The sequence below is a fragment of the Oryctolagus cuniculus genome, chromosome 8, assembly GCF_964237555.1.
Source record: "Oryctolagus cuniculus chromosome 8, mOryCun1.1, whole genome shotgun sequence".
Lineage (NCBI taxonomy): Eukaryota > Metazoa > Chordata > Mammalia > Lagomorpha > Leporidae > Oryctolagus > Oryctolagus cuniculus.
The window spans coordinates 111,504,639-111,530,759 of NC_091439.1; the positions used below are offsets into that span (position 1 = coordinate 111,504,639).

Below are 26,121 nucleotides of genomic sequence, written 5' to 3' on the forward strand. Positions count from 1 at the left end.
TGGCCGAAAAAGCAAGAGTTGCACCAATCTGAAGCCAGGAGACAGAGGCTTCCTCCATGTCTCCCATGCAGGAACAGTCGGCCAAGGGCTTGGGCCATCTTGTCCTGCTCTCCAAGGCAATAACAGAGAACTAGATTGCAAGTGGAGCAGCCGTGTCTCAAACCAGTGCCCATACGGGATGCTGGCATTTCAGGACAGGGCGTTAACCCACTGCACCACAACGATGGCCCCTATACTACTTTTCTAAGATTTCCATATGAATTTGAAAGGTGCTGTTATGTAGAGGCACAGGGAGGGACGCATGAAGGGAGAGAGACTGAGAGAGAGAGAGAGAGAGAGAGAGAGAGGTTGTCCTTCCAATGGTTCACTCCCCAAATTGCCACAACACATGATCTGTGCCTATCCACATCCTTGAGCCAGAAGCTTCTTCCAGGTCTGCCATGTGTGTGCAGAGGCCCAAGGTTGCAAGCCACCTTGTCCTGCTTTCCCAGGCCATAGCAGAGAGCTGGATCGGAAGTCAAGCAGCTGGGACTTGAACCGGTGCCCATATGGGATGCCAGCACGGCAGGCGGCGGCTTTCCCTGCTCTGCCACAGTGCCGGCCCCTCCATGATGTGCCGGTATGTGCTTCCATTTCTGAAATGCAAACAAAGAAGAACGCTGGAAAGACTAAGAGTGGAAAATAGGTTTCTTTATTTGGTAAACCCTTAGAAAGGCATACTTTAATTTCCTTGGTTTAGTTTTACAGTTTTAATTTAGTTACTTTATTTCAAACAAGGTACACACACACACACACACACACACAACTGTTTGAAAACACATTTCACAGTTAACTCTCCTAATGCAATTCATTCAGGACAGAGGTCCTGTGTGGGAGGTTAGTACGCTGTGATTTCAGTTGTGAGTTTAAGAAACACAAACTGTGGCGATTCTGGAGGATGAAGGGCTCCTGTTCAGGAGCTTGGGATGATCACACAATGTGGTTGATGCTTCAAGACAATGGTTGATTTCCAGAGGCTCCTAGTAGGTGCAACGAAACTCCCAGGGACTGTGACAACCTGAGGTCATACATTGTGGTAAGAGAGAGGGCCATGAGGTTCGCCCTCACGATTGACTTGGAGAAATCTGTCACCAAGACTTCCATGAGAGGTGATGGAGAGGAAAGCATGAAGCAGGATTGTTTGTAGCCAAAGGAGAAGGAGGCCATTATTCCCCATCTTTCTCAGCTGCTTCAGAATTCCTTCATGAAGCAGAGAGTTCTGTGCCTCCAATCTCAACAATTGCTTAGCGACATGACACGCTGGAAAGCACACATCTCGATCCAACATTGTGGCCTCACACAAAACACAGTCTCTCACCCCTTGCAAATGCAGAAGACATAGACATTTGGTTCCAACCTAAGCTTCCAATTCACACCTAGGACAGTTCATAAGGACAAACCCTTTGCCCTTGCAAATACAAACACTTAACTCGTGCACTGTCACCCAACCACATAATCGTGAAGTCCTCTTGCACTAACGTCAGCGGAACAGCAACAACAGAGGCCTCTTTGCAGGTTTGTTCTTCCTCTTGGGAGGTTTGCTCCTTCCTCCCGGACAAGGGAGGTTGCCAGGATTCATGGCTACCTGCTGAGTGATGTGCCCAGCTGCCCCGTGCAGCAGGGCCCTTTCCTGGTCAGGATGGTGCTTCCTCATCCCTGCGGCAGATCTTGCCTGGTGAATTACGATCGCATTGCTGGGCAGCGTGGGCTCCACTGTCCTGAGGCTGAATGCACTCCTTGGTCTGTTCTGGGCTTGGAGGGCTTGCCACGCATCCAAGGTCAAGTCCTGAGTTGTTTGCTCCAAGTGCTCCTCTGACTCTCCAGCTTCAAGAGGGGAAGGCCTTTCAAGCTCTCCTGGTGTATGGCCACGTGTGTTTGCAGCCTCCAAGTCGGAGGGTCCCCTGCCTGGAGACACTGTCCCATGTTCTCCTCCAACTCCACTCTTGCGGACATAAAATAGCACGTAGGCACTTTGATTCAGGACACAAGTGGTGTCACAGGCAGTGACCTTCGCATCATCCATTTTATACCAGTGGCCACTGCCAGCTTTGACATAGCAGAAGTAGTGTCCTGATTGACACCTCAAGCCAACGTGGACGAGAACCGCATAGAGAACATAGTCCAGTGGCCTCCCGTTCTGCTGAGACATGTAAGGTCTCATGTCCAGGCACTCGGGATAGTGCACTTGTCCTCCAAGTTTCTCACCCGTGAACTCAGAAAACCGTTTCAATACAAAGAGAAGCACCTTGCCAGCCGATTGCAAGGTGAGTGTCTTGGAAGCAGCTGTCTTCTGTAGGCAGGTAGCACAGTGATAGGCGTTTTCTCCAGCTAGCTCTTCAGGTTGCACCAAGTGCTGCAAAGCTTGCTCCACACTGTCGGCTGTCTTGATATCCAACGCGATCTCCAGGTAAGGGTCCAAGGTTTCTGAAATGCCTTGGCACTGGAGACATTGGATTTGAGACCTCCAGTGTCCTCCCACTATCTGCTGGGATGGAGATTGGTCCTCTTGGGGACCCACCCCGTCCGTGAGCCCAGGCAGACCTGCTGCCTTCAGGACATCCAGAGCAAACATCAGAAATTCGTGGGCGTCTTCCTGCCTGTTTGTGTGAAAGCCAGCAGCCAGCACTTGACAGGGCTGGATCACGTCGCCAGGACTGTGGAGGGCCCAGAGAAAGTGCGTTTCCACGGCACACAGAATGCAGCGATCCGAACGACGACAGCTTTGAGAATGCACCTGGGACAGCATATAGTTGGCGAGGGGTGGGGTATACGTGAGACACTGCAGGGCTGCATTCAGGTAGCAGGTGTTGCCCGTATTCTGCAGACCGGCCCCAATGCCATAAGGTCTCTTCCAGCTGCAGCTCAGAGAAGCTCCTCCACTGGGAGCCAGATGGGTCGCCCCCGAAGCCAAATCACTTTGCAGCGGGAGCTCTTTCTGAGGTGAGGGTGGTGATTTCCCTGGGAGACAAACACCACCATGAGTATCATCCCCCTCTGAGCTAGAATGGGAAAGTTGGCGTGTTGGCAAGTCATTAAAGTGGAACTCACCTTCCTTGAGAGGTGAAGCAGCCATCATGTCTCCAGGAGCCACTGTCACAAGGCAGCAAGATGCTTCCACCTCTGAGACTGGCATCCAAGGACCACCTGTTCCTCTCCCCCCTCCTTTTATAGTCCACACTGCATGCCACACCCTGGACCTGCTACAGGACCCACCCATCCGCTTCCAGCCCTTGATGGGATTAGGGGCTTTAGGGTGTGGTCTCACGCCCTCACAGCCTCTGGGCCTTCACCGCTTGATTCCACTACCTGGGGAAGATGCATGTGAAGGATAAGGCTTTCATGTGCCTTGTGGAACTTGGTGATGTGCCATGATGTGCTTCTATGTGCCTTGGAGTTCTTCAAGGAAAACAAAGAAGAATGCTGGAGAGACTGATGGCTGAAAGCAGGTTTTGGGTTTCAGTTTGCTGAGCCCTTATAAAGGAACATTTTAACTTTTGTTTAGTTTTGCAATTCTGTACATATTCTCCAAAGAAGCTTTTTACGTATGGAATACAACCCTTCCAACCCTTCTCCTCATTCATCTGCCATTCCCCGTCCCATTCTCCATTAAGATATATTTTCTTCTTTTCTAAATGGTTCTTTATTTATTGGAAAGTCAGAGTTACACAGAGCAAGGAGAGGCAGAGAGAGAGAGAGAAAGAGAGAGAAAGAGAGAGAGAGGGTTCCATCCGATTACTCACTCCCCTACTGGCCTAAAAAGCAAGAGTTGCACCAATCTGAAGCCAGGAGACAGAGGCTTCCTCCATGTCTCCCATGCAGGAACAGTCGGCCAAGGGCTTGGGCCATCTTGTCCTGCTCTCCAAGGCCATAACAGAGAGCTAGATTGCAAGTGGAGCAGCCGGGTCTCAAACCAGTGCCCATACGGGATGCTGGCATTTCAGGACAGGGCGTTAACCCACTGCACCACAACGATGGCCCCATACTACTTTTCTAAGATTTCCATATGAATTTGAAAGGTGCTGTTATGTAGAGGCACAGGGAGGGACGCATGAAGGGAGAGAGACTGAGAGAGAGAGAGAGAGAAAGAGAGAGAGGTTGTCCTTCCAATGGTTCACTCCCCAAATTGCCACAACACATGATCTGTGCCTATCCACATCCTTGAGCCAGAAGCTTCTTCCAGGTCTGCCATGTGTGTGCAGAGGCCCAAGGTTGCAAGCCACCTTGTCCTGCTTTCCCAGGCCATAGCAGAGAGCTGGATCGGAAGTCAAGCAGCTGGGACTTGAACCCGCGCCCATATGGGATGCCAGCACGGCAGGCGGCGGCTTTCCCTGCTCTGCCACAGTGCCGGCCCCTCCATGATGTGCTGGTATGTGCTTCCATTTCTGAAATGCAAACAAAGAAGAACGCTGGAAAGACTAAGAGTGGAAAATAGGTTTCTTTATTTGGTAAACCCTTAGAAAGGCATACTTTAATTTCCTTGGTTTAGTTTTACAGTTTTAATTTAGTTACTTTATTTCAAACAAGGTACACACACACACACACACACACACACACAACTGTTTGAAAACACATTTCACAGTTAACTCTCCTAATGCAATTCATTCAGGACAGAGGTCCTGTGTGGGAGGTTAGTACGCTGTGATTTCAGTTGTGAGTTTAACAAACACAAACTGTGGCGATTCTGGAGGATGAAGGGCTCCTGTTCAGGAGCTTGGGATGATCACACAATGTGGTTGATGCTTCAAGACAATGGTTGATTTCCAGAGGCTCCTAGTAGGTGCAACGAAACTCCCAGGGACTGTGACAACCTGAGGTCATACATTGTGGTAAGAGAGAGGGCCATGAGGTTCGCCCTCACGATTGACTTGGAGAAATCTGTCACCAAGACTTCCATGAGAGGTGATGGAGAGGAAAGCATGAAGCAGGATTGTTTGTAGCCAAAGGAGAAGGAGGCCATTATTCCCCATCTTTCTCAGCTGCTTCAGAATTCCTTCATGAAGCAGAGAGTTCTGTGCCTCCAATCTCAACAATTGCTTAGCGACATGACACGCTGGAAAGCACACATCTCGATCCAACATTGTGGCCTCACACAAAACACAGTCTCTCACCCCTTGCAAATGCAGAAGACATAGACATTTGGTTCCAACCTAAGCTTCCAATTCACACCTAGGACAGTTCATAAGGACAAACCCTTTGCCCTTGCAAATACAAACACTTAACTCGTGCACTGTCACCCAACCACATAATCGTGAAGTCCTCTTGCACTAACGTCAGCGGAACAGCAACAACAGAGGCCTCTTTGCAGGTTTGTTCTTCCTCTTGGGAGGTTTGCTCCTTCCTCCCGGACAAGGGAGGTTGCCAGGATTCATGGCTACCTGCTGAGTGATGTGCCCAGCTGCCCCGTGCAGCAGGGCCCTTTCCTGGTCAGGATGGTGCTTCCTCATCCCTGCGGCAGATCTTGCCTGGTGAATTACGATCGCATTGCTGGGCAGCGTGGGCTCCACTGTCCTGAGGCTGAATGCACTCCTTGGTCTGTTCTGGGCTTGGAGGGATTGCCACGCATCCAAGGTCAAGTCCTGAGTTGTTTGCTCCAAGTGCTCCTCTGACTCTCCAGCTTCAAGAGGGGAAGGCCTTTCAAGCTCTCCTGGTGTATGGCCACGTGTGTTTGCAGCCTCCAAGTCGGAGGGTCCCCTGCCTGGAGACACTGTCCCATGTTCTCCTCCAACTCCACTCTTGCGGACATAAAATAGCACGTAGGCACTTTGATTCAGGACACAAGTGGTGTCACAGGCAGTGACCTTCGCATCATCCATTTTATACCAGTGGCCACTGCCAGCTTTGACATAGCAGAAGTAGTGTCCTGATTGACACCTCAAGCCAACGTGGACGAGAACCGCATAGAGAACATAGTCCAGTGGCCTCCCGTTCTGCTGAGACATGTAAGGTCTCATGTCCAGGCACTCGGGATAGTGCACTTGTCCTCCAAGTTTCTCACCCGTGAACTCAGAAAACCGTTTCAATACAAAGAGAAGCACCTTGCCAGCCGATTGCAAGGTGAGTGTCTTGGAAGCAGCTGTCTTCTGTAGGCAGGTAGCACAGTGATAGGCGTTTTCTCCAGCTAGCTCTTCAGGTTGCACCAAGTGCTGCAAAGCTTGCTCCACACTGTCGGCTGTCTTGATATCCAACGCGATCTCCAGGTAAGGGTCCAAGGTTTCTGAAATGCCTTGGCACTGGAGACATTGGATTTGAGACCTCCAGTGTCCTCCCACTATCTGCTGGGATGGAGATTGGTCCTCTTGGGGACCCACCCCGTCCGTGAGCCCAGGCAGACCTGCTGCCTTCAGGACATCCAGAGCAAACATCAGAAATTCGTGGGCGTCTTCCTGCCTGTTTGTGTGAAAGCCAGCAGCCAGCACTTGACAGGGCTGGATCACGTCGCCAGGACTGTGCAGGGCCCAGAGAAAGTGCGTTTCCACGGCACACAGAATGCAGCGATCCGAACGACGACAGCTTTGAGAATGCACCTGGGACAGCATATAGTTGGCGAGGGGTGGGGTATACGTGAGACACTGCAGGGCTGCATTCAGGTAGCAGGTGTTGCCCGTATTCTGCAGACCGGCCCCAATGCCATAAGGTCTCTTCCAGCTGCAGCTCAGAGAAGCTCCTCCACTGGGAGCCAGATGGGTCGCCCCCGAAGCCAAATCACTTTGCAGCGGGAGCTCTTTCTGAGGTGAGGGTGGTGATTTCCCTGGGAGACAAACACCACCATGAGTATCATCCCCCTCTGAGCTAGAATGGGAAAGTTGGCGTGTTGGCAAGTCATTAAAGTGGAACTCACCTTCCTTGAGAGGTGAAGCAGCCATCATGTCTCCAGGAGCCACTGTCACAAGGCAGCAAGATGCTTCCACCTCTGAGACTGGCATCCAAGGACCACCTGTTCCTCTCCCCCCTCCTTTTATAGTCCACACTGCATGCCACACCCTGGACCTGCTACAGGACCCACCCATCCGCTTCCAGCCCTTGATGGGATTAGGGGCTTTAGGGTGTGGTCTCACGCCCTCACAGCCTCTGGGCCTTCACCGCTTGATTCCACTACCTGGGGAAGATGCATGTGAAGGATAAGGCTTTCATGTGCCTTGTGGAACTTGGTGATGTGCCATGATGTGCTTCTATGTGCCTTGGAGTTCTTCAAGGAAAACAAAGAAGAATGCTGGAGAGACTGATGGCTGAAAGCAGGTTTTGGGTTTCAGTTTGCTGAGCCCTTATAAAGGAACATTTTAACTTTTGTTTAGTTTTGCAATTCTGTACATATGCTCCAAAGAAGCTTTTTACGTATGGAATACAACCCTTCCAACCCTTCTCCTCATTCATCTGCCATTCCCCGTCCCATTCTCCATTAAGATATATTTTCTTCTTTTTTAAATGGTTCTTTATTTATTGGAAAGTCAGAGTTACACAGAGCGAGGAGAGGCAGAGAGAGAGAGAGAAAGAGAGAGAAAGAGAGAGAGAGGGTTCCATCCGATTACTCACTCCCCTACTGGCCTAAAAAGCAAGAGTTGCACCAATCTGAAGCCAGGAGACAGAGGCTTCCTCCATGTCTCCCATGCAGGAACAGTCGGCCAAGGGCTTGGGCCATCTTGTCCTGCTCTCCAAGGCCATAACAGAGAGCTAGATTGCAAGTGGAGCAGCCGGGTCTCAAACCAGTGCCCATACGGGATGCTGGCATTTCAGGACAGGGCGTTAACCCACTGCACCACAACGATGGCCCCATACTACTTTTCTAAGATTTCCATATGAATTTGAAAGGTGCTGTTATGTAGAGGCACAGGGAGGGACGCATGAAGGGAGAGAGACTGAGAGAGAGAGAGAGAGAAAGAGAGAGAGGTTGTCCTTCCAATGGTTCACTCCCCAAATTGCCACAACACGTGATCTGTGCCTATCCACATCCTTGAGCCAGAAGCTTCTTCCAGGTCTGCCATGTGTGTGCAGAGGCCCAAGGTTGCAAGCCACCTTGTCCTGCTTTCCCAGGCCATAGCAGAGAGCTGGATCGGAAGTCAAGCAGCTGGGACTTGAACCCGCGCCCATATGGGATGCCAGCACGGCAGGCGGCGGCTTTCCCTGCTCTGCCACAGTGCCGGACCCTCCATGATGTGCTGGTATGTGCTTCCATTTCTGAAATGCAAACAAAGAAGAACGCTGGAAAGACTAAGAGTGGAAAATAGGTTTCTTTATTTGGTAAACCCTTAGAAAGGCATACTTTAATTTCCTTGGTTTAGTTTTACAGTTTTAATTTAGTTACTTTATTTCAAACAAGGTACACACACACACACACACACACACAACTGTTTGAAAACACATTTCACAGTTAACTCTCCTAATGCAATTCATTCAGGACAGAGGTCCTGTGTGGGAGGTTAGTACGCTGTGATTTCAGTTGTGAGTTTAAGAAACACAAACTGTGGCGATTCTGGAGGATGAAGGGCTCCTGTTCAGGAGCTTGGGATGATCACACAATGTGGTTGATGCTTCAAGACAATGGTTGATTTCCAGAGGCTCCTAGTAGGTGCAACGAAACTCCCAGGGACTGTGACAACCTGAGGTCATACATTGTGGTAAGAGAGAGGGCCATGAGGTTCGCCCTCACGATTGACTTGGAGAAATCTGTCACCAAGACTTCCATGAGAGGTGATGGAGAGGAAAGCATGAAGCAGGATTGTTTGTAGCCAAAGGAGAAGGAGGCCATTATTCCCCATCTTTCTCAGCTGCTTCAGAATTCCTTCATGAAGCAGAGAGTTCTGTGCCTCCAATCTCAACAATTGCTTAGCGACATGACACGCTGGAAAGCACACATCTCGATCCAACATTGTGGCCTCACACAAAACACAGTCTCTCACCCCTTGCAAATGCAGAAGACATAGACATTTGGTTCCAACCTAAGCTTCCAATTCACACCTAGGACAGTTCATAAGGACAAACCCTTTGCCCTTGCAAATACAAACACTTAACTCGTGCACTGTCACCCAACCACATAATCGTGAAGTCCTCTTGCACTAACGTCAGCGGAACAGCAACAACAGAGGCCTCTTTGCAGGTTTGTTCTTCCTCTTGGGGGGTTTGCTCCTTCCTCCCGGACAAGGGAGGTTGCCAGGATTCATGGCTACCTGCTGAGTGATGTGCCCAGCTGCCCCGTGCAGCAGGGCCCTTTCCTGGTCAGGATGGTGCTTCCTCATCCCTGCGGCAGATCTTGCCTGGTGAATTACCATCGCATTGCTGGGCAGCGTGGGCTCCACTGTCCTGAGGCTGAATGCACTCCTTGCTCTGTTCTGGGCTTGGAGGGCTTGCCACGCATCCAAGGTCAAGTCCTGAGTTGTTTGCTCCAAGTGCTCCTCTGACTCTCCAGCTTCAAGAGGGGAAGGCCTTTCAAGCTCTCCTGGTGTATGGCCACGTGTGTTTGCAGCCTCCAAGTCGGAGGGTCCCCTGCCTGGAGACACTGTCCCATGTTCTCCTCCAACTCCACTCTTGCGGACATAAAATAGCACGTAGGCACTTTGATTCAGGACACAAGTGGTGTCACAGGCAGTGACCTTCGCATCATCCATTTTATATCAGTGGCCACTGCCAGCTTTGACATAGCAGAAGTAGTGTCCTGATTGACACCTCAAGCCAACGTGGACGAGAACCGCATAGAGAACATAGTCCAGTGGCCTCCCGTTCTGCTGAGACATGTAAGGTCTCATGTCCAGGCACTCGGGATAGTGCACTTGTCCTCCAAGTTTCTCACCCGTGAACTCAGAAAACCGTTTCAATACAAAGAGAAGCACCTTGCCAGCCGATTGCAAGGTGAGTGTCTTGGAAGCAGCTGTCTTCTGTAGGCAGGTAGCACAGTGATAGGCGTTTTCTCCAGCTAGCTCTTCAGGTTGCACCAAGTGCTGCAAAGCTTGCTCCACACTGTCGGCTGTCTTGATATCCAACGCGATCTCCAGGTAAGGGTCCAAGGTTTCTGAAATGCCTTGGCACTGGAGACATTGGATTTGAGACCTCCAGTGTCCTCCCACTATCTGCTGGGATGGAGATTGGTCCTCTTGGGGACCCACCCCGTCCGTGAGCCCAGGCAGACCTGCTGCCTTCAGGACATCCAGAGCAAACATCAGAAATTCGTGGGCGTCTTCCTGCCTGTTTGTGTGAAAGCCAGCAGCCAGCACTTGACAGGGCTGGATCACGTCGCCAGGACTGTGCAGGGCCCAGAGAAAGTGCGTTTCCACGGCACACAGAATGCAGCGATCCGAACGACGACAGCTTTGAGAATGCACCTGGGACAGCATATAGTTGGCGAGGGGTGGGGTATACGTGAGACACTGCAGGGCTGCATTCAGGTAGCAGGTGTTGCCCGTATTCTGCAGACCGGCCCCAATGCCATAAGGTCTCTTCCAGCTGCAGCTCAGAGAAGCTCCTCCACTGGGAGCCAGATGGGTCGCCCCCGAAGCCAAATCACTTTGCAGCGGGAGCTCTTTCTGAGGTGAGGGTGGTGATTTCCCTGGGAGACAAACACCACCATGAGTATCATCCCCCTCTGAGCTAGAATGGGAAAGTTGGCGTGTTGGCAAGTCATTAAAGTGGAACTCACCTTCCTTGAGAGGTGAAGCAGCCATCATGTCTCCAGGAGCCACTGTCACAAGGCAGCAAGATGCTTCCACCTCTGAGACTGGCATCCAAGGACCACCTGTTCCTCTCCCCCCTCCTTTTATAGTCCACACTGCATGCCACACCCTGGACCTGCTACAGGACCCACCCATCCGCTTCCAGCCCTTGATGGGATTAGGGGCTTTAGGGTGTGGTCTCACGCCCTCACAGCCTCTGGGCCTTCACCGCTTGATTCCACTACCTGGGGAAGATGCATGTGAAGGATAAGGCTTTCATGTGCCTTGTGGAACTTGGTGATGTGCCATGATGTGCTTCTATGTGCCTTGGAGTTCTTCAAGGAAAACAAAGAAGAATGCTGGAGAGACTGATGGCTGAAAGCAGGTTTTGGGTTTCAGTTTGCTGAGCCCTTATAAAGGAACATTTTAACTTTTGTTTAGTTTTGCAATTCTGTACATATTCTCCAAAGAAGCTTTTTACGTATGGAATACAACCCTTCCAACCCTTCTCCTCATTCATCTGCCATTCCCCGTCCCATTCTCCATTAAGATATATTTTCTTCTTTTCTAAATGGTTCTTTATTTATTGGAAAGTCAGAGTTACACAGAGCGAGGAGAGGCAGAGAGAGAGAGAGAAAGAGAGAGAAAGAGAGAGAGAGGGTTCCATCCGATTACTCACTCCCCTACTGGCCTAAAAAGCAAGAGTTGCACCAATCTGAAGCCAGGAGACAGAGGCTTCCTCCATGTCTCCCATGCAGGAACAGTCGGCCAAGGGCTTGGGCCATCTTGTCCTGCTCTCCAAGGCCATAACAGAGAGCTAGATTGCAAGTGGAGCAGCCGGGTCTCAAACCAGTGCCCATACGGGATGCTGGCATTTCAGGACAGGGCGTTAACCCACTGCACCACAACGATGGCCCCATACTACTTTTCTAAGATTTCCATATGAATTTGAAAGGTGCTGTTATGTAGAGGCACAGGGAGGGACGCATGAAGGGAGAGAGACTGAGAGAGAGAGAGAGAGAGAGAGAGAGAGAGGTTGTCCTTCCAATGGTTCACTCCCCAAATTGCCACAACACGTGATCTGTGCCTATCCACATCCTTGAGCCAGAAGCTTCTTCCAGGTCTGCCATGTGTGTGCAGAGGCCCAAGGTTGCAAGCCACCTTGTCCTGCTTTCCCAGGCCATAGCAGAGAGCTGGATCGGAAGTCAAGCAGCTGGGACTTGAACCCGCGCCCATATGGGATGCCAGCACGGCAGGCGGCGGCTTTCCCTGCTCTGCCACAGTGCCGGCCCCTCCATGATGTGCTGGTATGTGCTTCCATTTCTGAAATGCAAACAAAGAAGAACGCTGGAAAGACTAAGAGTGGAAAATAGGTTTCTTTATTTGGTAAACCCTTAGAAAGGCATACTTTAATTTCCTTGGTTTAGTTTTACAGTTTTAATTTAGTTACTTTATTTCAAACAAGGTACACACACACACACACACACACACAACTGTTTGAAAACACATTTCACAGTTAACTCTCCTAATGCAATTCATTCAGGACAGAGGTCCTGTGTGGGAGGTTAGTACGCTGTGATTTCAGTTGTGAGTTTAAGAAACACAAACTGTGGCGATTCTGGAGGATGAAGGGCTCCTGTTCAGGAGCTTGGGATGATCACACAATGTGGTTGATGCTTCAAGACAATGGTTGATTTCCAGAGGCTCCTAGTAGGTGCAACGAAACTCCCAGGGACTGTGACAACCTGAGGTCATACATTGTGGTAAGAGAGAGGGCCATGAGGTTCGCCCTCACGATTGACTTGGAGAAATCTGTCACCAAGACTTCCATGAGAGGTGATGGAGAGGAAAGCATGAAGCAGGATTGTTTGTAGCCAAAGGAGAAGGAGGCCATTATTCCCCATCTTTCTCAGCTGCTTCAGAATTCCTTCATGAAGCAGAGAGTTCTGTGCCTCCAATCTCAACAATTGCTTAGCGACATGACACGCTGGAAAGCACACATCTCGATCCAACATTGTGGCCTCACACAAAACACAGTCTCTCACCCCTTGCAAATGCAGAAGACATAGACATTTGGTTCCAACCTAAGCTTCCAATTCACACCTAGGACAGTTCATAAGGACAAACCCTTTGCCCTTGCAAATACAAACACTTAACTCGTGCACTGTCACCCAACCACATAATCGTGAAGTCCTCTTGCACTAACGTCAGCGGAACAGCAACAACAGAGGCCTCTTTGCAGGTTTGTTCTTCCTCTTGGGAGGTTTGCTCCTTCCTCCCGGACAAGGGAGGTTGCCAGGATTCATGGCTACCTGCTGAGTGATGTGCCCAGCTGCCCCGTGCAGCAGGGCCCTTTCCTGGTCAGGATGGTGCTTCCTCATCCCTGCGGCAGATCTTGCCTGGTGAATTACGATCGCATTGCTGGGCAGCGTGGGCTCCACTGTCCTGAGGCTGAATGCACTCCTTGGTGTGTTCTGGTCTTGGAGGGATTGCCACGCATCCAAGGTCAAGTCCTGAGTTGTTTGCTCCAAGTGCTCCTCTGACTCTCCAGCTTCAAGAGGGGAAGGCCTTTCAAGCTCTCCTGGTGTATGGCCACGTGTGTTTGCAGCCTCCAAGTCGGAGGGTCCCCTGCCTGGAGACACTGTCCCATGTTCTCCTCCAACTCCACTCTTGCGGACATAAAATAGCACGTAGGCACTTTGATTCAGGACACAAGTGGTGTCACAGGCAGTGACCTTCGCATCATCCATTTTATACCAGGGGCCACTGCCAGCTTTGACATAGCAGAAGTAGTGTCCTGATTGACACCTCAAGCCAACGTGGACGAGAACCGCATAGAGAACATAGTCCAGTGGCCTCCCGTTCTGCTGAGACATGTAAGGTCTCATGTCCAGGCACTCGGGATAGTGCACTTGTCCTCCAAGTTTCTCACCCGTGAACTCAGAAAACCGTTTCAATACAAAGAGAAGCACCTTGCCAGCCGATTGCAAGGTGAGTGTCTTGGAAGCAGCTGTCTTCTGTCGGCAGGTAGCACAGTGATAGGCGTTTTCTCCAGCTAGCTCTTCAGGTTGCACCAAGTGCTGCAAAGCTTGCTCCACACTGTCGGCTGTCTTGATATCCAACGCGATCTCCAGGTAAGGGTCCAAGGTTTCTGAAATGCCTTGGCACTGGAGACATTGGATTTGAGACCTCCAGTGTCCTCCCACTATCTGCTGGGATGGAGATTGGTCCTCTTGGGGACCCACCCCGTCCGTGAGCCCAGGCAGACCTGCTGCCTTCAGGACATCCAGAGCAAACATCAGAAATTCGTGGGCGTCTTCCTGCCTGTTTGTGTGAAAGCCAGCAGCCAGCACTTGACAGGGCTGGATCACGTCGCCAGGACTGTGCAGGGCCCAGAGAAAGTGCGTTTCCACGGCACACAGAATGCAGCGATCCGAACGACGACAGCTTTGAGAATGCACCTGGGACAGCATATAGTTGGCGAGGGGTGGGGTATACGTGAGACACTGCAGGGCTGCATTCAGGTAGCAGGTGTTGCCCGTATTCTGCAGACCGGCCCCAATGCCATAAGGTCTCTTCCAGCTGCAGCTCAGAGAAGCTCCTCCACTGGGAGCCAGATGGGTCGCCCCCGAAGCCAAATCACTTTGCAGCGGGAGCTCTTTCTGAGGTGAGGGTGGTGATTTCCCTGGGAGACAAACACCACCATGAGTATCATCCCCCTCTGAGCTAGAATGGGAAAGTTGGCGTGTTGGCAAGTCATTAAAGTGGAACTCACCTTCCTTGAGAGGTGAAGCAGCCATCATGTCTCCAGGAGCCACTGTCACAAGGCAGCAAGATGCTTCCACCTCTGAGACTGGCATCCAAGGACCACCTGTTCCTCTCCCCCCTCCTTTTATAGTCCACACTGCATGCCACACCCTGGACCTGCTACAGGACCCACCCATCCGCTTCCAGCCCTTGATGGGATTAGGGGCTTTAGGGTGTGGTCTCACGCCCTCACAGCCTCTGGGCCTTCACCTCTTGATTCCACTACCTGGGGAAGATGCATGTGAAGGATAAGGCTTTCATGTGCCTTGTGGAACTTGGTGATGTGCCATGATGTGCTTCTATGTGCCTTGGAGTTCTTCAAGGAAAACAAAGAAGAATGCTGGAGAGACTGATGGCTGAAAGCAGGTTTTGGGTTTTAGTTTGCTGAGCCCTTATAAAGGAACATTTTAACTTTTGTTTAGTTTTGCAATTCTGTACATATTCTCCAAAGAAGCTTTTTACGTATGGAATACAACCCTTCCAACCCTTCTCCTCATTCATCTGCCATTCCCCGTCCCATTCTCCATTAAGATATATTTTCTTCTTTTCTAAATGGTTCTTTATTTATTGGAAAGTCAGAGTTACACAGAGCGAGGAGAGGCAGAGAGAGAGAGAGAAAGAGAGAGAAAGAGAGAGAGAGGGTTCCATCCAATTACTCACTCCCCTACTGGCCTAAAAAGCAAGAGTTGCACCAATCTGAAGCCAGGAGACAGAGGCTTCCTCCATGTCTCCCATGCAGGAACAGTCGGCCAAGGGCTTGGGCCATCTTGTCCTGCTCTCCAAGGCCATAACAGAGAGCTAGATTGCAAGTGGAGCAGCCGGGTCTCAAACCAGTGCCCATACGGGATGCTGGCATTTCAGGACAGGGCGTTAACCCACTGCACCACAACGATGGCCCCTATACTACTTTTCTAAGATTTCCATATGAATTTGAAAGGTGCTGTTATGTAGAGGCACAGGGAGGGACGCATGAAGGGAGCGAGACAGAGAGAGAGAGAGAGAGAGAGTGAGAGAGAGAGAGAGGTTGTCCTTCCAATGGTTCACTCCCCAAATTGCCACAACACATGATCTGTGCCTATCCACATCCTTGAGCCAGAAGCTTCTTCCAGGTCTGCCATGTGTGTCCAGAGGCCCAAGGTTGCAAGCCACCTTGTCCTGCTTTCCCAGGCCATAGCAGAGAGCTGGATCAGAAGTCAAGCAGCTGGGACTTGAACCGGCGCCCATATGGGATGCCAGCACGGCAGGCGGCGGCTTTCCCTGCTCTGCCACAGTGCCGGCCCCTCCATGATGTGCTGGTATGTGCTTCCATTTCTGAAATGCAAACAAAGAAGAACGCTGGAAAGACTAAGAGTGGAAAATAGGTTTCTTTATTTGGTAAACCCTTAGAAAGGCATACTTTAATTTCCTTGGTTTAGTTTTACAGTTTTAATTTAGTTACTTTATTTCAAACAAGGTACACACACACACACACACACACACCCACACACACAACTGTTTGAAAACACATTTCACAGTTAACTCTCCTAATGCAATTCATTCAGGACAGAGGTCCTGTGTGGGAGGTTAGTACGCTGTGATTTCAGTTGTGAGTTTAAGAAACACAAACTGTGGCGATTCTGGAGGATGAAGGGCTCCTGTTCAGGAGCTTGGGATGATCACACAATGTGGTTGATGCTTCAAGACAATGGTTGATTTCCAGAGGCTCCTAGTAGGTGCAACGAAACTCCCAGGGACTGTGACAACCTGAGGTCATACATTGTGGTAAGAGAGAGGGCCATGAGGTTCGCCCTCACGATTGACTTGGAGAAATCTGTCACCAAGACTTCCATGAGAGGTGATGGAGAGGAAAGCATGAAGCAGGATTGTTTGTAGCCAAAGGAGAAGGAGGCCATTATTCCCCATCTTTCTCAGCTGCTTCAGAATTCCTTCATGAAGCAGAGAGTTCTGTGCCTCCAATCTCAACAATTGCTTAGCGACATGACACGCTGGAAAGCACACATCTCGATCCAACATTGTGGCCTCACACAAAACACAGTCTCTCACCCCTTGCAAATGCAGAAGGCATAGACATTTGGTTCCAACCTAAGATTCCAATTCACACCTAGGACAGTTCATAAGGACAAACCCTTTGCCCTTGCAAATACAAACACTTAACTCGTGCACTGTCACCCAACCACATAATCGTGAAGTCCTCTTGCACTAACGTCAGCGGAACAGCAACAACAGAGGCCTCTTTGCAGGTTTGTTCTTCCTCTTGGGAGGTTTGCTCCTTCCTCCCGGACAAGGGAGGTTGCCAGGATTCATGGCTACCTGCTGAGTGATGTGCCCAGCTGCCCCGTGCAGCAGGGCCCTTTCCTGGTCAGGATGGTGCTTCCTCATCCCTGCGGCAGATCTTGCCTGGTGAATTACGATCGCATTGCTGGGCAGCGTGGGCTCCACTGTCCTGAGGCTGAATGCACTCCTTGGTGTGTTCTGGGCTTGGAGGGATTGCCACGCATCCAAGGTCAAGTCCTGAGTTGTTTGCTCCAAGTGCTCCTCTGACTCTCCAGCTTCAAGAGGGGAAGGCCTTTCAAGCTCTCCTGGTGTATGGCCACGTGTGTTTGCAGCCTCCAAGTCGGAGGGTCCCCTGCCTGGAGACACTGTCCCATGTTCTCCTCCAACTCCACTCTTGCGGACATAAAATAGCACGTAGGCACTTTGATTCAGGACACAAGTGGTGTCACAGGCAGTGACCTTCGCATCATCCATTTTATACCAGTGGCCACTGCCAGCTTTGACATAGCAGAAGTAGTGTCCTGATTGACACCTCAAGCCAACGTGGATGAGAACCGCATAGAGAACATAGTCCAGTGGCCTCCCGTTCTGCTGAGACATGTAAGGTCTCATGTCCAGGCACTCGGGATAGTGCACTTGTCCTCCAAGTTTCTCACCCGTGAACTCAGAAAACCGTTTCAATACAAAGAGAAGCACCTTGCCAGCCGATTGCAAGGTGAGTGTCTTGGAAGCAGCTGTCTTCTGTAGGCAGGTAGCACAGTGATAGGCGTTTTCTCCAGCTAGCTCTTCAGGTTGCACCAAGTGCTGCAAAGCTTGCTCCACACTGTCGGCTGTCTTGATATCCAACGCGATCTCCAGGTAAGGGTCCAAGGTTTCTGAAATGCCTTGGCACTGGAGACATTGGATTTGAGACCTCCAGTGTCCTCCCACTATCTGCTGGGATGGAGATTGGTCCTCTTGGGGACCCACCCCGTCCGTGAGCCCAGGCAGACCTGCTGCCTTCAGGACATCCAGAGCAAACATCAGAAATTCGTGGGCGTCTTCCTGCCTGTTTGTGTGAAAGCCAGCAGCCAGCACTTGACAGGGCTGGATCACGTCGCCAGGACTGTGCAGGGCCCAGAGAAAGTGCGTTTCCACGGCACACAGAATGCAGCGATCCGAACGACGACAGCTTTGAGAATGCACCTGGGACAGCATATAGTTGGCGAGGGGTGGGGTATACGTGAGACACTGCAGGGCTGCATTCAGGTAGCAGGTGTTGCCCGTATTCTGCAGACCGGCCCCAATGCCATAAGGTCTCTTCCAGCTGCAGCTCAGAGAAGCTCCTCCACTGGGAGCCAGATGGGTCGCCCCCGAAGCCAAATCACTTTGCAGCGGGAGCTCTTTCTGAGGTGAGGGTGGTGATTTCCCTGGGAGACAAACACCACCATGAGTATCATCCCCCTCTGAGCTAGAATGGGAAAGTTGGCGTGTTGGCAAGTCATTAAAGTGGAACTCACCTTCCTTGAGAGGTGAAGCAGCCATCATGTCTCCAGGAGCCACTGTCACAAGGCAGCAAGATGCTTCCACCTCTGAGACTGGCATCCAAGGACCACCTGTTCCTCTCCCCCCTCCTTTTATAGTCCACACTGCATGCCACACCCTGGACCTGCTACAGGACCCACCCATCCGCTTCCAGCCCTTGATGGGATTAGGGGCTTTAGGGTGTGGTCTCACGCCCTCACAGCCTCTGGGCCTTCACCGCTTGATTCCACTACCTGGGGAAGATGCATGTGAAGGATAAGGCTTTCATGTGCCTTGTGGAACTTGGTGATGTGCCATGATGTGCTTCTATGTGCCTTGGAGTTCTTCAAGGAAAACAAAGAAGAATGCTGGAGAGACTGATGGCTGAAAGCAGGTTTTGGGTTTTAGTTTGCTGAGCCCTTATAAAGGAACATTTTAACTTTTGTTTAGTTTTGCAATTCTGTACATATTCTCCAAAGAAGCTTTTTACGTATGGAATACAACCCTTCCAACCCTTCTCCTCATTCATCTGCCATTCCCCGTCCCATTCTCCATTAAGATATATTTTCTTCTTTTTTAAATGGTTCTTTATTTATTGGAAAGTCAGAGTTACACAGAGCGAGCAGAGGCAGAGAGAGAGAGAGAAAGAGAGAGAAAGAGAGAGAGAGGGTTCCATCCGATTACTCACTCCCCTACTGGCCTAAAAAGCAAGAGTTGCACCAATCTGAAGCCAGGAGACAGAGGCTTCCTCCATGTCTCCCATGCAGGAACAGTCGGCCAAGGGCTTGGGCCATCTTGTCCTGCTCTCCAAGGCCATAACAGAGAGCTAGATTGCAAGTGGAGCAGCCGGGTCTCAAACCAGTGCCCATACGGGATGCTGGCATTTCAGGACAGGGCGTTAACCCACTGCACCACAACGATGGCCCCTATACTACTTTTCTAAGATTTCCATATGAATTTGAAAGGTGCTGTTATGTAGAGGCACAGGGAGGGACGCATGAAGGGAGAGAGACTGAGAGAGAGAGAGAGAGAGAGAGAGAGAGAGAGAGAGAGGTTGTCCTTCCAATGGTTCACTCCCCAAATTGCCACAACACATGATCTGTGCCTATCCACATCCTTGAGCCAGAAGCTTCTTCCAGGTCTGCCATGTGTGTGCAGAGGCCCAAGGTTGCAAGCCACCTTGTCCTGCTTTCCCAGGCCATAGCAGAGAGCTGGATCGGAAGTCAAGCAGCTGGGACTTGAACCGGCGCCCATATGGGATGCCAGCACGGCAAGCGGCGGCTTTCCCTGCTCTGCCACAGTGCTGGCCCCTCCATGATGTGCTGGTATGTGCTTCCATTTCTGAAATGCAAACAAAGAAGAACGCTGGAAAGACTAAGAGTGGAAAATAGGTTTCTTTATTTGGTAAACCCTTAGAAAGGCATACTTTAATTTCCTTGGTTTAGTTTTTTTTTAATCTTTTTGTTTAATGAATATAAATTTCCAAAGTACGACTCATGGATTACAATGGCTCCCCCCCCCCATACCGTCCCTCCCACCCACAACCCTCCCCTTTCACATTCCCTCTCCCCTTCCATTCACCTCAAGATTCTTTTTCGATTATCTTAATATACAGAAGATCAGCTTAGTATACATTAAGTAATGATTTCAACAGTTTGTTCCCACACAGTAACATAAAGTGAAAAATAATAGATGATATTTTTTTAAATGATGATGAAATCAGATCAGACCTATTGTCATGTTTAATCCCAGTGAGAGTCAAGTTGGGAATTGATTGTTTCTTTTTTTTCTTTTTTTCTATTTTTTACAGAAGATCAGTTTAGTGTACATTAAGTAAAGATTTCAACCGTTTGCACCCCCATAGTAACACAAAGTGAAATGTACTATTTGAGTACTCATTATAGCATTAAGCCTCAATGTACAGCACATTAAGGACAGAGATCCTACATGAGGAGTAAGTGCACAGTGTCTCCTGTTGTTGACTTTACTAATTGACACTCCTGTTTATGGCATCAGTAATCTCCCTATGCACCAGTCATGAGTTTCCAAGGCTATGGAAGCCCCTTGAGTTCTCCGACTCTTATCTTGTTTAGACACGGTCATAGTCAAAGTGGAGGTTCTCTCCTCCCTTCAGAGAAAGGCACCTCCCTCTTTGAAGACCTGTTCTTTCCACTGGGATCTCACTCACAGAGATCTTTTTGCCAGAGTGTCTTGGCTTTCCATGCCTGAAATACTCTCATGGGCTTTTCAGCCAGATCTGAATGCCTTTAGGGCTGATTCTGAGGCCAGAGTGCTGTTTAGGACATCCGCCATTCTATGAGTCTGCTGAGTATCTCACTTCCCATGTTGGATCACTCTCCCCTTTATTTATTGTATTGGTTAGTGTTAGCAGGTACTAGACTTGTTTATGTGCTCCCTTTGACTCTTAGTCCTTTCATTATGATCAATTGTGAACTGAAATTGATCACTTGGAATAGTGAGATGGCATTGGCACATGCCACCTTGATGGGATTGAACTGGAATCCCCTTGTATGTTTCCAACTCTACCAATTGGGGCAAGTCAGCCCGAGCATGCCCCAAATTATACATCTCTTCCCTCTCTTATTCCCACTCTTATGTTTAACAGGGATCACATTTCAGTTAATTTTCAACACTTAAGAATAACTGTGTGATAATTACAGAATTAAACCAGTCATATTAAGTAGAACAGACAAAAAAATACTAAGAGGGATAATGTATTAAGTTGTCCCTTAACAGTCAGGGCTATGCTGATCAAGTCACCATTTCTCATAGTGTCCATTTCACTTCAGGAGGTTTCCTTTTTGGTGTTCAGTCAGTTGTCACCGATCAGGGAGAACATATGGTATTTGTCCCTTTGGGACTGGCTTAATTCACTCAGCATGATGTGTTCCAGATTCCTCCATTTTGTTGCAAATGACTGGATTTCGTTGTTTCTTACTGCGGTATAGTATTCTAAAGAGTACATATCCCATATTTTCTTTATCCAGTCTACCGTTGATGGGCATTTAGGTTGGTTCCAGGTCTTGGCTGTTGTGAATTGTGCTGCGATAAACATTAGGGTGCAGACCGCTTTTTTGTTTGTCAATTTAAACTCCTTTGGGTAAATTCCAAGGAGTGGGATGGCTGGGTCGAACGGTAGGGTTATATTCAGGTTTCTGAGGAATCTCCAGACTGATTTCCATAGTGGCTTGACGAGTTTGCATTCCCACCAACAGTGGGTTAGTGTCCCTTTTTCCCCACATCCTTGCCAGCATCTGTTGTTGGTAGATTTCTGTATGTGAGCCATTCTAACTGGGGTGAGGTGAAACCTCATTGTGGTTTTGATTTGCATTTCCCTGATTGCTAGTGACCTTGAACATTTTTTCACGTGCCTGTTGGCCATTTGGATTTCCTCTTTTGCAAAATGTCTATTGAAGTCCTTGGCCCATCTCTTAAGTGGGTTGTTGGTTTTGTTTTTGTGGAGTTTCTTGATCTCTTTGTAGATTCTGGTTATTAACCCTTTATCTGTTGCATAGTTTGCAAATATTTTTTCCCATTCTGTCGGTTGTCTCTTCACTCTCCTGACTGTTTCTTTTGCAGTACAGAAACTTCTCAATTTGATGCAATCCCAATAGTTGATTTTGGCTTTGACTGCCTGTGCCTCCCAGGTCTTTTCCAGAAATTCTTTGCCTGTGCCAATATCTTGAAGGGTTTCTCCAATGTTCTCTAATAACTTAATGGTGTCAGGATGTAGATTTAGGTCTTTAATCCACGTTGAGTGGATTTTTGTGTAAGGTGTAAGGTAGGGGTCTTGCTTCATGCTTCTGCACGTGGAAATCCAGTTTTCCCAGCACCATTTATTGAATAGACTGTCCTTGCTCCAGGGATTAGTTTTAGATCCTTGATCAAATATAAGTTGGCTGTAGATGTTTGGATTGATTTCTGGTGTTTCAATTCTGTTCCATTGGTCTATCCATCTGTTTCTGTACCAGTACCATGCTGTTTTGATTACAACTGCCCTGTAGTATGTCCTGAAATCTGGTATTGTGATGCCTCCGGCTTTGTTTTTGTTGTACAAGATTGCTTTAGCTATTCGAGGTCTCTTGTGCCTCCATATGAATTTCAGCATCATTTTTTCTAGATCTGAGAAGAATGTGTTTGGAATCTTGATTGGGATTGCATTGAATCTATAAATTGCTTTTGGGAGAATGGACATTTTGATGATGTTGATTCTTCCCATCCATGAGCATGGAAGATTTTTCCATTTTTTGGTATCCTCTTCTATTTCTTTCTTTAAGATTTTGTAATTCTCATCGTAGAGATCTTTAACGTCCTTGGTTATGTTTATTCCAAGGTATTTGATTGTTTTTGTAGCTATTGTGAATGGGATTGATCTTAGCAGTTCTTTCTCAGTCATGGCATTGCTTGTGTATACAAAGGCTGTTGATTTTTGTGCATTGATTTTATATCCTGCCACTTTGCCAAACTCTTCTATGAGTTCCAATAGTCTCTTAGTAGAGTTCTTTGGATCCTCTAAGTACAGAATCATATCGTCTGCAAAGAGGGATAGTTTGACTTCTTCCTTCTCGATTTGTATTCCTTTGATTTCTTTTTCTTGTCTGATGGCTCTGGCTAAAACTTCCAGAACTATGTTAAATAGCAGTGGTGAGAGGGGGCATCCCTGCCTGGTGCCAGATTTCAGTGGAAATGCTTCCAACTTTTCCCCATTCAATAGGATGCTGGCCGTGGGTTTTTTATAAATTGCTTTGATTATATTGAGGAATGTTCCTTCTACACCCAATTTGCTTAGAGTTTTCATCATGAAAGGGTGTTGAATTTTATCAAATGCTTTCTCTGCATCAATTGAGATAATCATATGGTTTTTGTTTTGCAGTCTGTTAATGTGGTGAATCACATTGATTGATTTGCGAATGTTGAACCATCCCTGCATACCAGGGATGAATCCCACTTGGTCTGGGTGGATGATTTTCCTGATGTGTTGTTGTACTCTATTGGCCAGAATTTTATTGAGGATTTTTGCGTCTATGTTCCTCAGGGATATTGGTCTGTAATTTTCTTTCAGTGCTGCATCTTTCTCTGGCTTAGGGATTAAGGTGATGCTGGCTTCCTAGAAAGAATTTGGGAGGATTCCCTCTTTTTTGATTGTTCTGAATAGTTTGAGAAGAAATGGGATTAGTTCTTCTTTAAATGTCTGGTAGAATTCAGCAGTGAATCCATCTGGTCCTGGGCTTTTCTTTGTTGGGAGGGCCTTTATTACTGTTTCAATTTCTGTTTCAGTTATGGGTCTATTTAGGTTTTCTATGTCTTCATGGTTCAATTTTGGTAGATTGCATGTGTCCAGGAATCTATCCATTTCTGATAGGTTTTCCTGTTTGCTGGCATACAGGTCCTTGTAGTAATTTCTGATGACTCTTTTTATTTCTGTGGTGTCTGTTGTTACGTTTCCTTTTTCATCTCTGATTTTATTGATTTGGGTCTTTTCTCTTCTTTTTTTAGTTAGTTGGGCCAATGGGGTGTCAATTTTGTTTATTTTTTCAAAAAACCAGCTTCTCGCTTGGCTGATTTTTTGTAGTGTTTTTTTTGGATTCAATCCTGTTAATTTCTTCTCTGGTTTTAATTATTTCTCTTCTCCTACTAGATTTGGGTTTGGTTTGCTGCAGTTTTTCTAGGTCCTTGAGATAGGCTGAAAGCTCATTTATTTGGTACCTTTCCAATTTCTTGATATAGGCACCTATTGCTATAAATTTGCCTCTCAATACTGCTTTTGCTGTATCCCATAAGTTTTGATATGTTGTGTTGTTGTCTTCATTTACTTCCAGAAAGTTTTTGATTTCTTGAATGACCCAGTGTGCATTCAGGAGCATGTTGTTCAGTCTCCATGTGTTTGCATACTTTCTGGGGTTTCCTGAGTTGCTAATTTCCAGCTTCATTCCGCTGTGGTCTGAGAAGCTGCATGGTATGATTCTAATTCTTTTAAATTTGCTGAGACTTGCTTTATGGCCTAGTATGTGATCAATCCTGGAGAAGGTTCCATGCGCTGCTGAGAAGAATGTGAAGTCTGTAGATGTAGGGTTGAAAGTTCTGTAGATATCTGTTAGATCCATTTGGGCAATAGTGTCAATTAAATCTGCTGTTTCCTTGTTGATCTTCTGTCCGGATGATCTGTCTATTTCTGAGAGTGGAGTATTGAAGTCCCCCAGTACTATTGTATTGGAATCTAAATCTCCCTTTAAGTCCCTTAACATATCTTTTAAATAGACTGGTGCCCTGTAATTAGGTGCATATACATTTATAATAGTTACATCTTCCTGTTGAATTGAACCCTTAATCATTATATAGTGTCCCTCTTTGTCTCTCTTAACAGTTTTTGTATTAAAGTTTATTTTGTCTGATATTAATATGGCTACACCTGCTTTTTTTTTGGTTTCTGTTGGCATGGAATATCTTTTTCCAACCTTTCACTTTCAGTCTGCTTGCCTCTTTGTTAGAGAGATGTGTTTCTTGTAGGCAACAAATAGTTGGGTTGTGTTCTTTGAGCCAGTCAGCCAAACGGTGTCTTTTACCTGAAGAATTCAGACCATTAATGTTCAATGTGACTATTGATACGTAGTGACTTTGCCCTGCCATTTTCCCGGAAATATTTTCTAGTATATGCTTTGAGCTTCCCATGCTCTTTTACTGGTAGGTGTTCTTCCTTTCCCTTCTTTCATATTGATGGCCGTGTTTCTGTGTTTCTGAGTGTAGCACATCTTTAAGTATCTTTTGCAGGGCCGGACGAGTGGCCACAAAGTCCTCCAATTTCTGTTTGCTATGAAAGGTCTTTATTTCACCTTCATTCACAAATGAGAGCTTGGCAGGATATAATATTCTGGGCTGGCAATTTTTTTCTCTTAGCACCTGTGCTATGTCTCGCCATTCCCTCCTATCCTGTAGTGTTTCTGATGAGAAGTCTGCTGTGAGTCTGATTGGAGATCCTCTGAGAGTAATCTGACGTTTCTCTCTTGCACATTTTAGGATCTTTTCTTTATGTTTCACTGTGGTAAGTTTAATTACCACGTGTCGTGGTGAGGATCTCTTTTGGTCATGTTTATTGGGGGTTCTATGAGCTTCCTGTACTAGGATGTCTCTGTCCTTCTCCAAACCTGGAAAGTTCTCTGCTAGTATCTCACTAAAAAGGCCTTCTAATCCTTTCTCCCTCTCCATGCCTTCAGGAACTCCTAGAACTCGAATGTTGGTTTTTTTAATAGTATCCTGTAGATTCCCAACAATATTTTTTAGATTTCTAATTTCCTCTTCTTTTCTTTGGTTTGACTGTATGTTTTCCTGTGCTCTATCTTCTAAGTCCGATATTCTCTCTTCTGCTTCACCCATTCTGTTTTTAAGGCTTTCTAATGTGTTTGTCATTTGATCTATTGAGCTCTTCATTTCATTTTGATTTCTCTTCACTATCACACTTTCCTGTTCTACTAGTTTCTGAGTTTCATTTTGACTCTTCCTTAAAATTTCATTTTCACGAGAGAGATTTTCAATCTTGTCCAATAAGGATTTCTGTAGTTCAAGGATTTGCTTTTGAAAACTTCTAAATGTTCTTATCATAAATTTTTTGAAATCCGTATCTTGCATTTCTTCTATCTCATCATCTTCATAATCTTGGCTTGGGGACTTTTGCTTATTTGGAGGCATCATAGTGTCATCGTTGATCTTGTTCCCTCTATTTCTGTGTTTGTTACTCGGCATAGTTAATTCTTCTTGCGTCACTGTGCGTTTTTTTTTTTTTTTACTGTGTCCGTGTTAAGTGGACTGCCTGCTGATGGAGGAGCCTTGTAGGCTTGAGATGGGT

General features: G+C 47.8%; 5 protein-coding genes across 5 annotated transcripts; all 5 read right to left on the reverse strand.

Annotated features, from left to right (window-relative positions):
- Positions 1-1,519: 1,519 nt before the first annotated feature.
- On the reverse strand, positions 1,520-3,112 carry LOC138843322 (ubiquitin carboxyl-terminal hydrolase 17-like protein 6). The gene has a single exon (XM_070047128.1). The coding sequence runs from the start codon at positions 3,110-3,112 to the stop codon at positions 1,520-1,522; it is 1,593 nt and encodes a 530-aa protein (XP_069903229.1).
- Positions 3,113-5,309: 2,197 nt separating this feature from the next.
- LOC138843323 (ubiquitin carboxyl-terminal hydrolase 17-like protein 6) lies at positions 5,310-6,902 on the reverse strand. Its single transcript, XM_070047129.1, has one exon. The coding sequence runs from the start codon at positions 6,900-6,902 to the stop codon at positions 5,310-5,312; it is 1,593 nt and encodes a 530-aa protein (XP_069903230.1).
- A 2,742-nt stretch (positions 6,903-9,644) lies between these two features.
- Positions 9,645-10,688, reverse strand: LOC138843324 (ubiquitin carboxyl-terminal hydrolase 17-like protein 6). Its single transcript, XM_070047130.1, has 2 exons — positions 10,664-10,688; positions 9,645-10,573 (listed from the first exon to the last, which is right to left on the reverse strand). Exons 1-2 carry the CDS (start codon positions 10,686-10,688, stop codon positions 9,645-9,647), a joined length of 954 nt encoding a protein of 317 aa, XP_069903231.1.
- Positions 10,689-12,883: 2,195 nt separating this feature from the next.
- Positions 12,884-14,476, reverse strand: LOC138843325 (ubiquitin carboxyl-terminal hydrolase 17-like protein 13). The gene is made up of 2 exons (XM_070047131.1): positions 14,452-14,476; positions 12,884-14,361 (listed from the first exon to the last, which is right to left on the reverse strand). The coding sequence occupies exons 1-2, from the start codon at positions 14,474-14,476 to the stop codon at positions 12,884-12,886; spliced, it is 1,503 nt and encodes a 500-aa protein (XP_069903232.1).
- A 2,212-nt stretch (positions 14,477-16,688) lies between these two features.
- On the reverse strand, positions 16,689-18,281 carry LOC138843326 (ubiquitin carboxyl-terminal hydrolase 17-like protein 13). Its single transcript, XM_070047132.1, has 2 exons — positions 18,257-18,281; positions 16,689-18,166 (listed from the first exon to the last, which is right to left on the reverse strand). The coding sequence occupies exons 1-2, from the start codon at positions 18,279-18,281 to the stop codon at positions 16,689-16,691; spliced, it is 1,503 nt and encodes a 500-aa protein (XP_069903233.1).
- Positions 18,282-26,121: the final 7,840 nt, after the last annotated feature.

What these genes read in the sequence shown, in the direction of transcription:
- LOC138843322 (XM_070047128.1), bottom strand. Translation starts at nt 3,112, where the DNA reads ATGGCTGCTTCACCTCTCAAGGAAGGTGAGTTCCACTTTAATGACTTG.
- LOC138843323 (XM_070047129.1), bottom strand. Translation starts at nt 6,902, where the DNA reads ATGGCTGCTTCACCTCTCAAGGAAGGTGAGTTCCACTTTAATGACTTG.
- LOC138843324 (XM_070047130.1), bottom strand. Translation starts at nt 10,688, where the DNA reads ATGGCTGCTTCACCTCTCAAGGAAG. An exon ending in TGCTTCACCTCTCAAGGAAG is followed by an intron (nt 10,574 to 10,663) that starts GTGAGTTCCACT and finishes TTTGTCTCCCAG; the next exon opens with GGAAATCACCACCCTCACCT.
- LOC138843325 (XM_070047131.1), bottom strand. Translation starts at nt 14,476, where the DNA reads ATGGCTGCTTCACCTCTCAAGGAAG. An exon ending in TGCTTCACCTCTCAAGGAAG is followed by an intron (nt 14,362 to 14,451) that starts GTGAGTTCCACT and finishes TTTGTCTCCCAG; the next exon opens with GGAAATCACCACCCTCACCT.
- LOC138843326 (XM_070047132.1), bottom strand. Translation starts at nt 18,281, where the DNA reads ATGGCTGCTTCACCTCTCAAGGAAG. An exon ending in TGCTTCACCTCTCAAGGAAG is followed by an intron (nt 18,167 to 18,256) that starts GTGAGTTCCACT and finishes TTTGTCTCCCAG; the next exon opens with GGAAATCACCACCCTCACCT.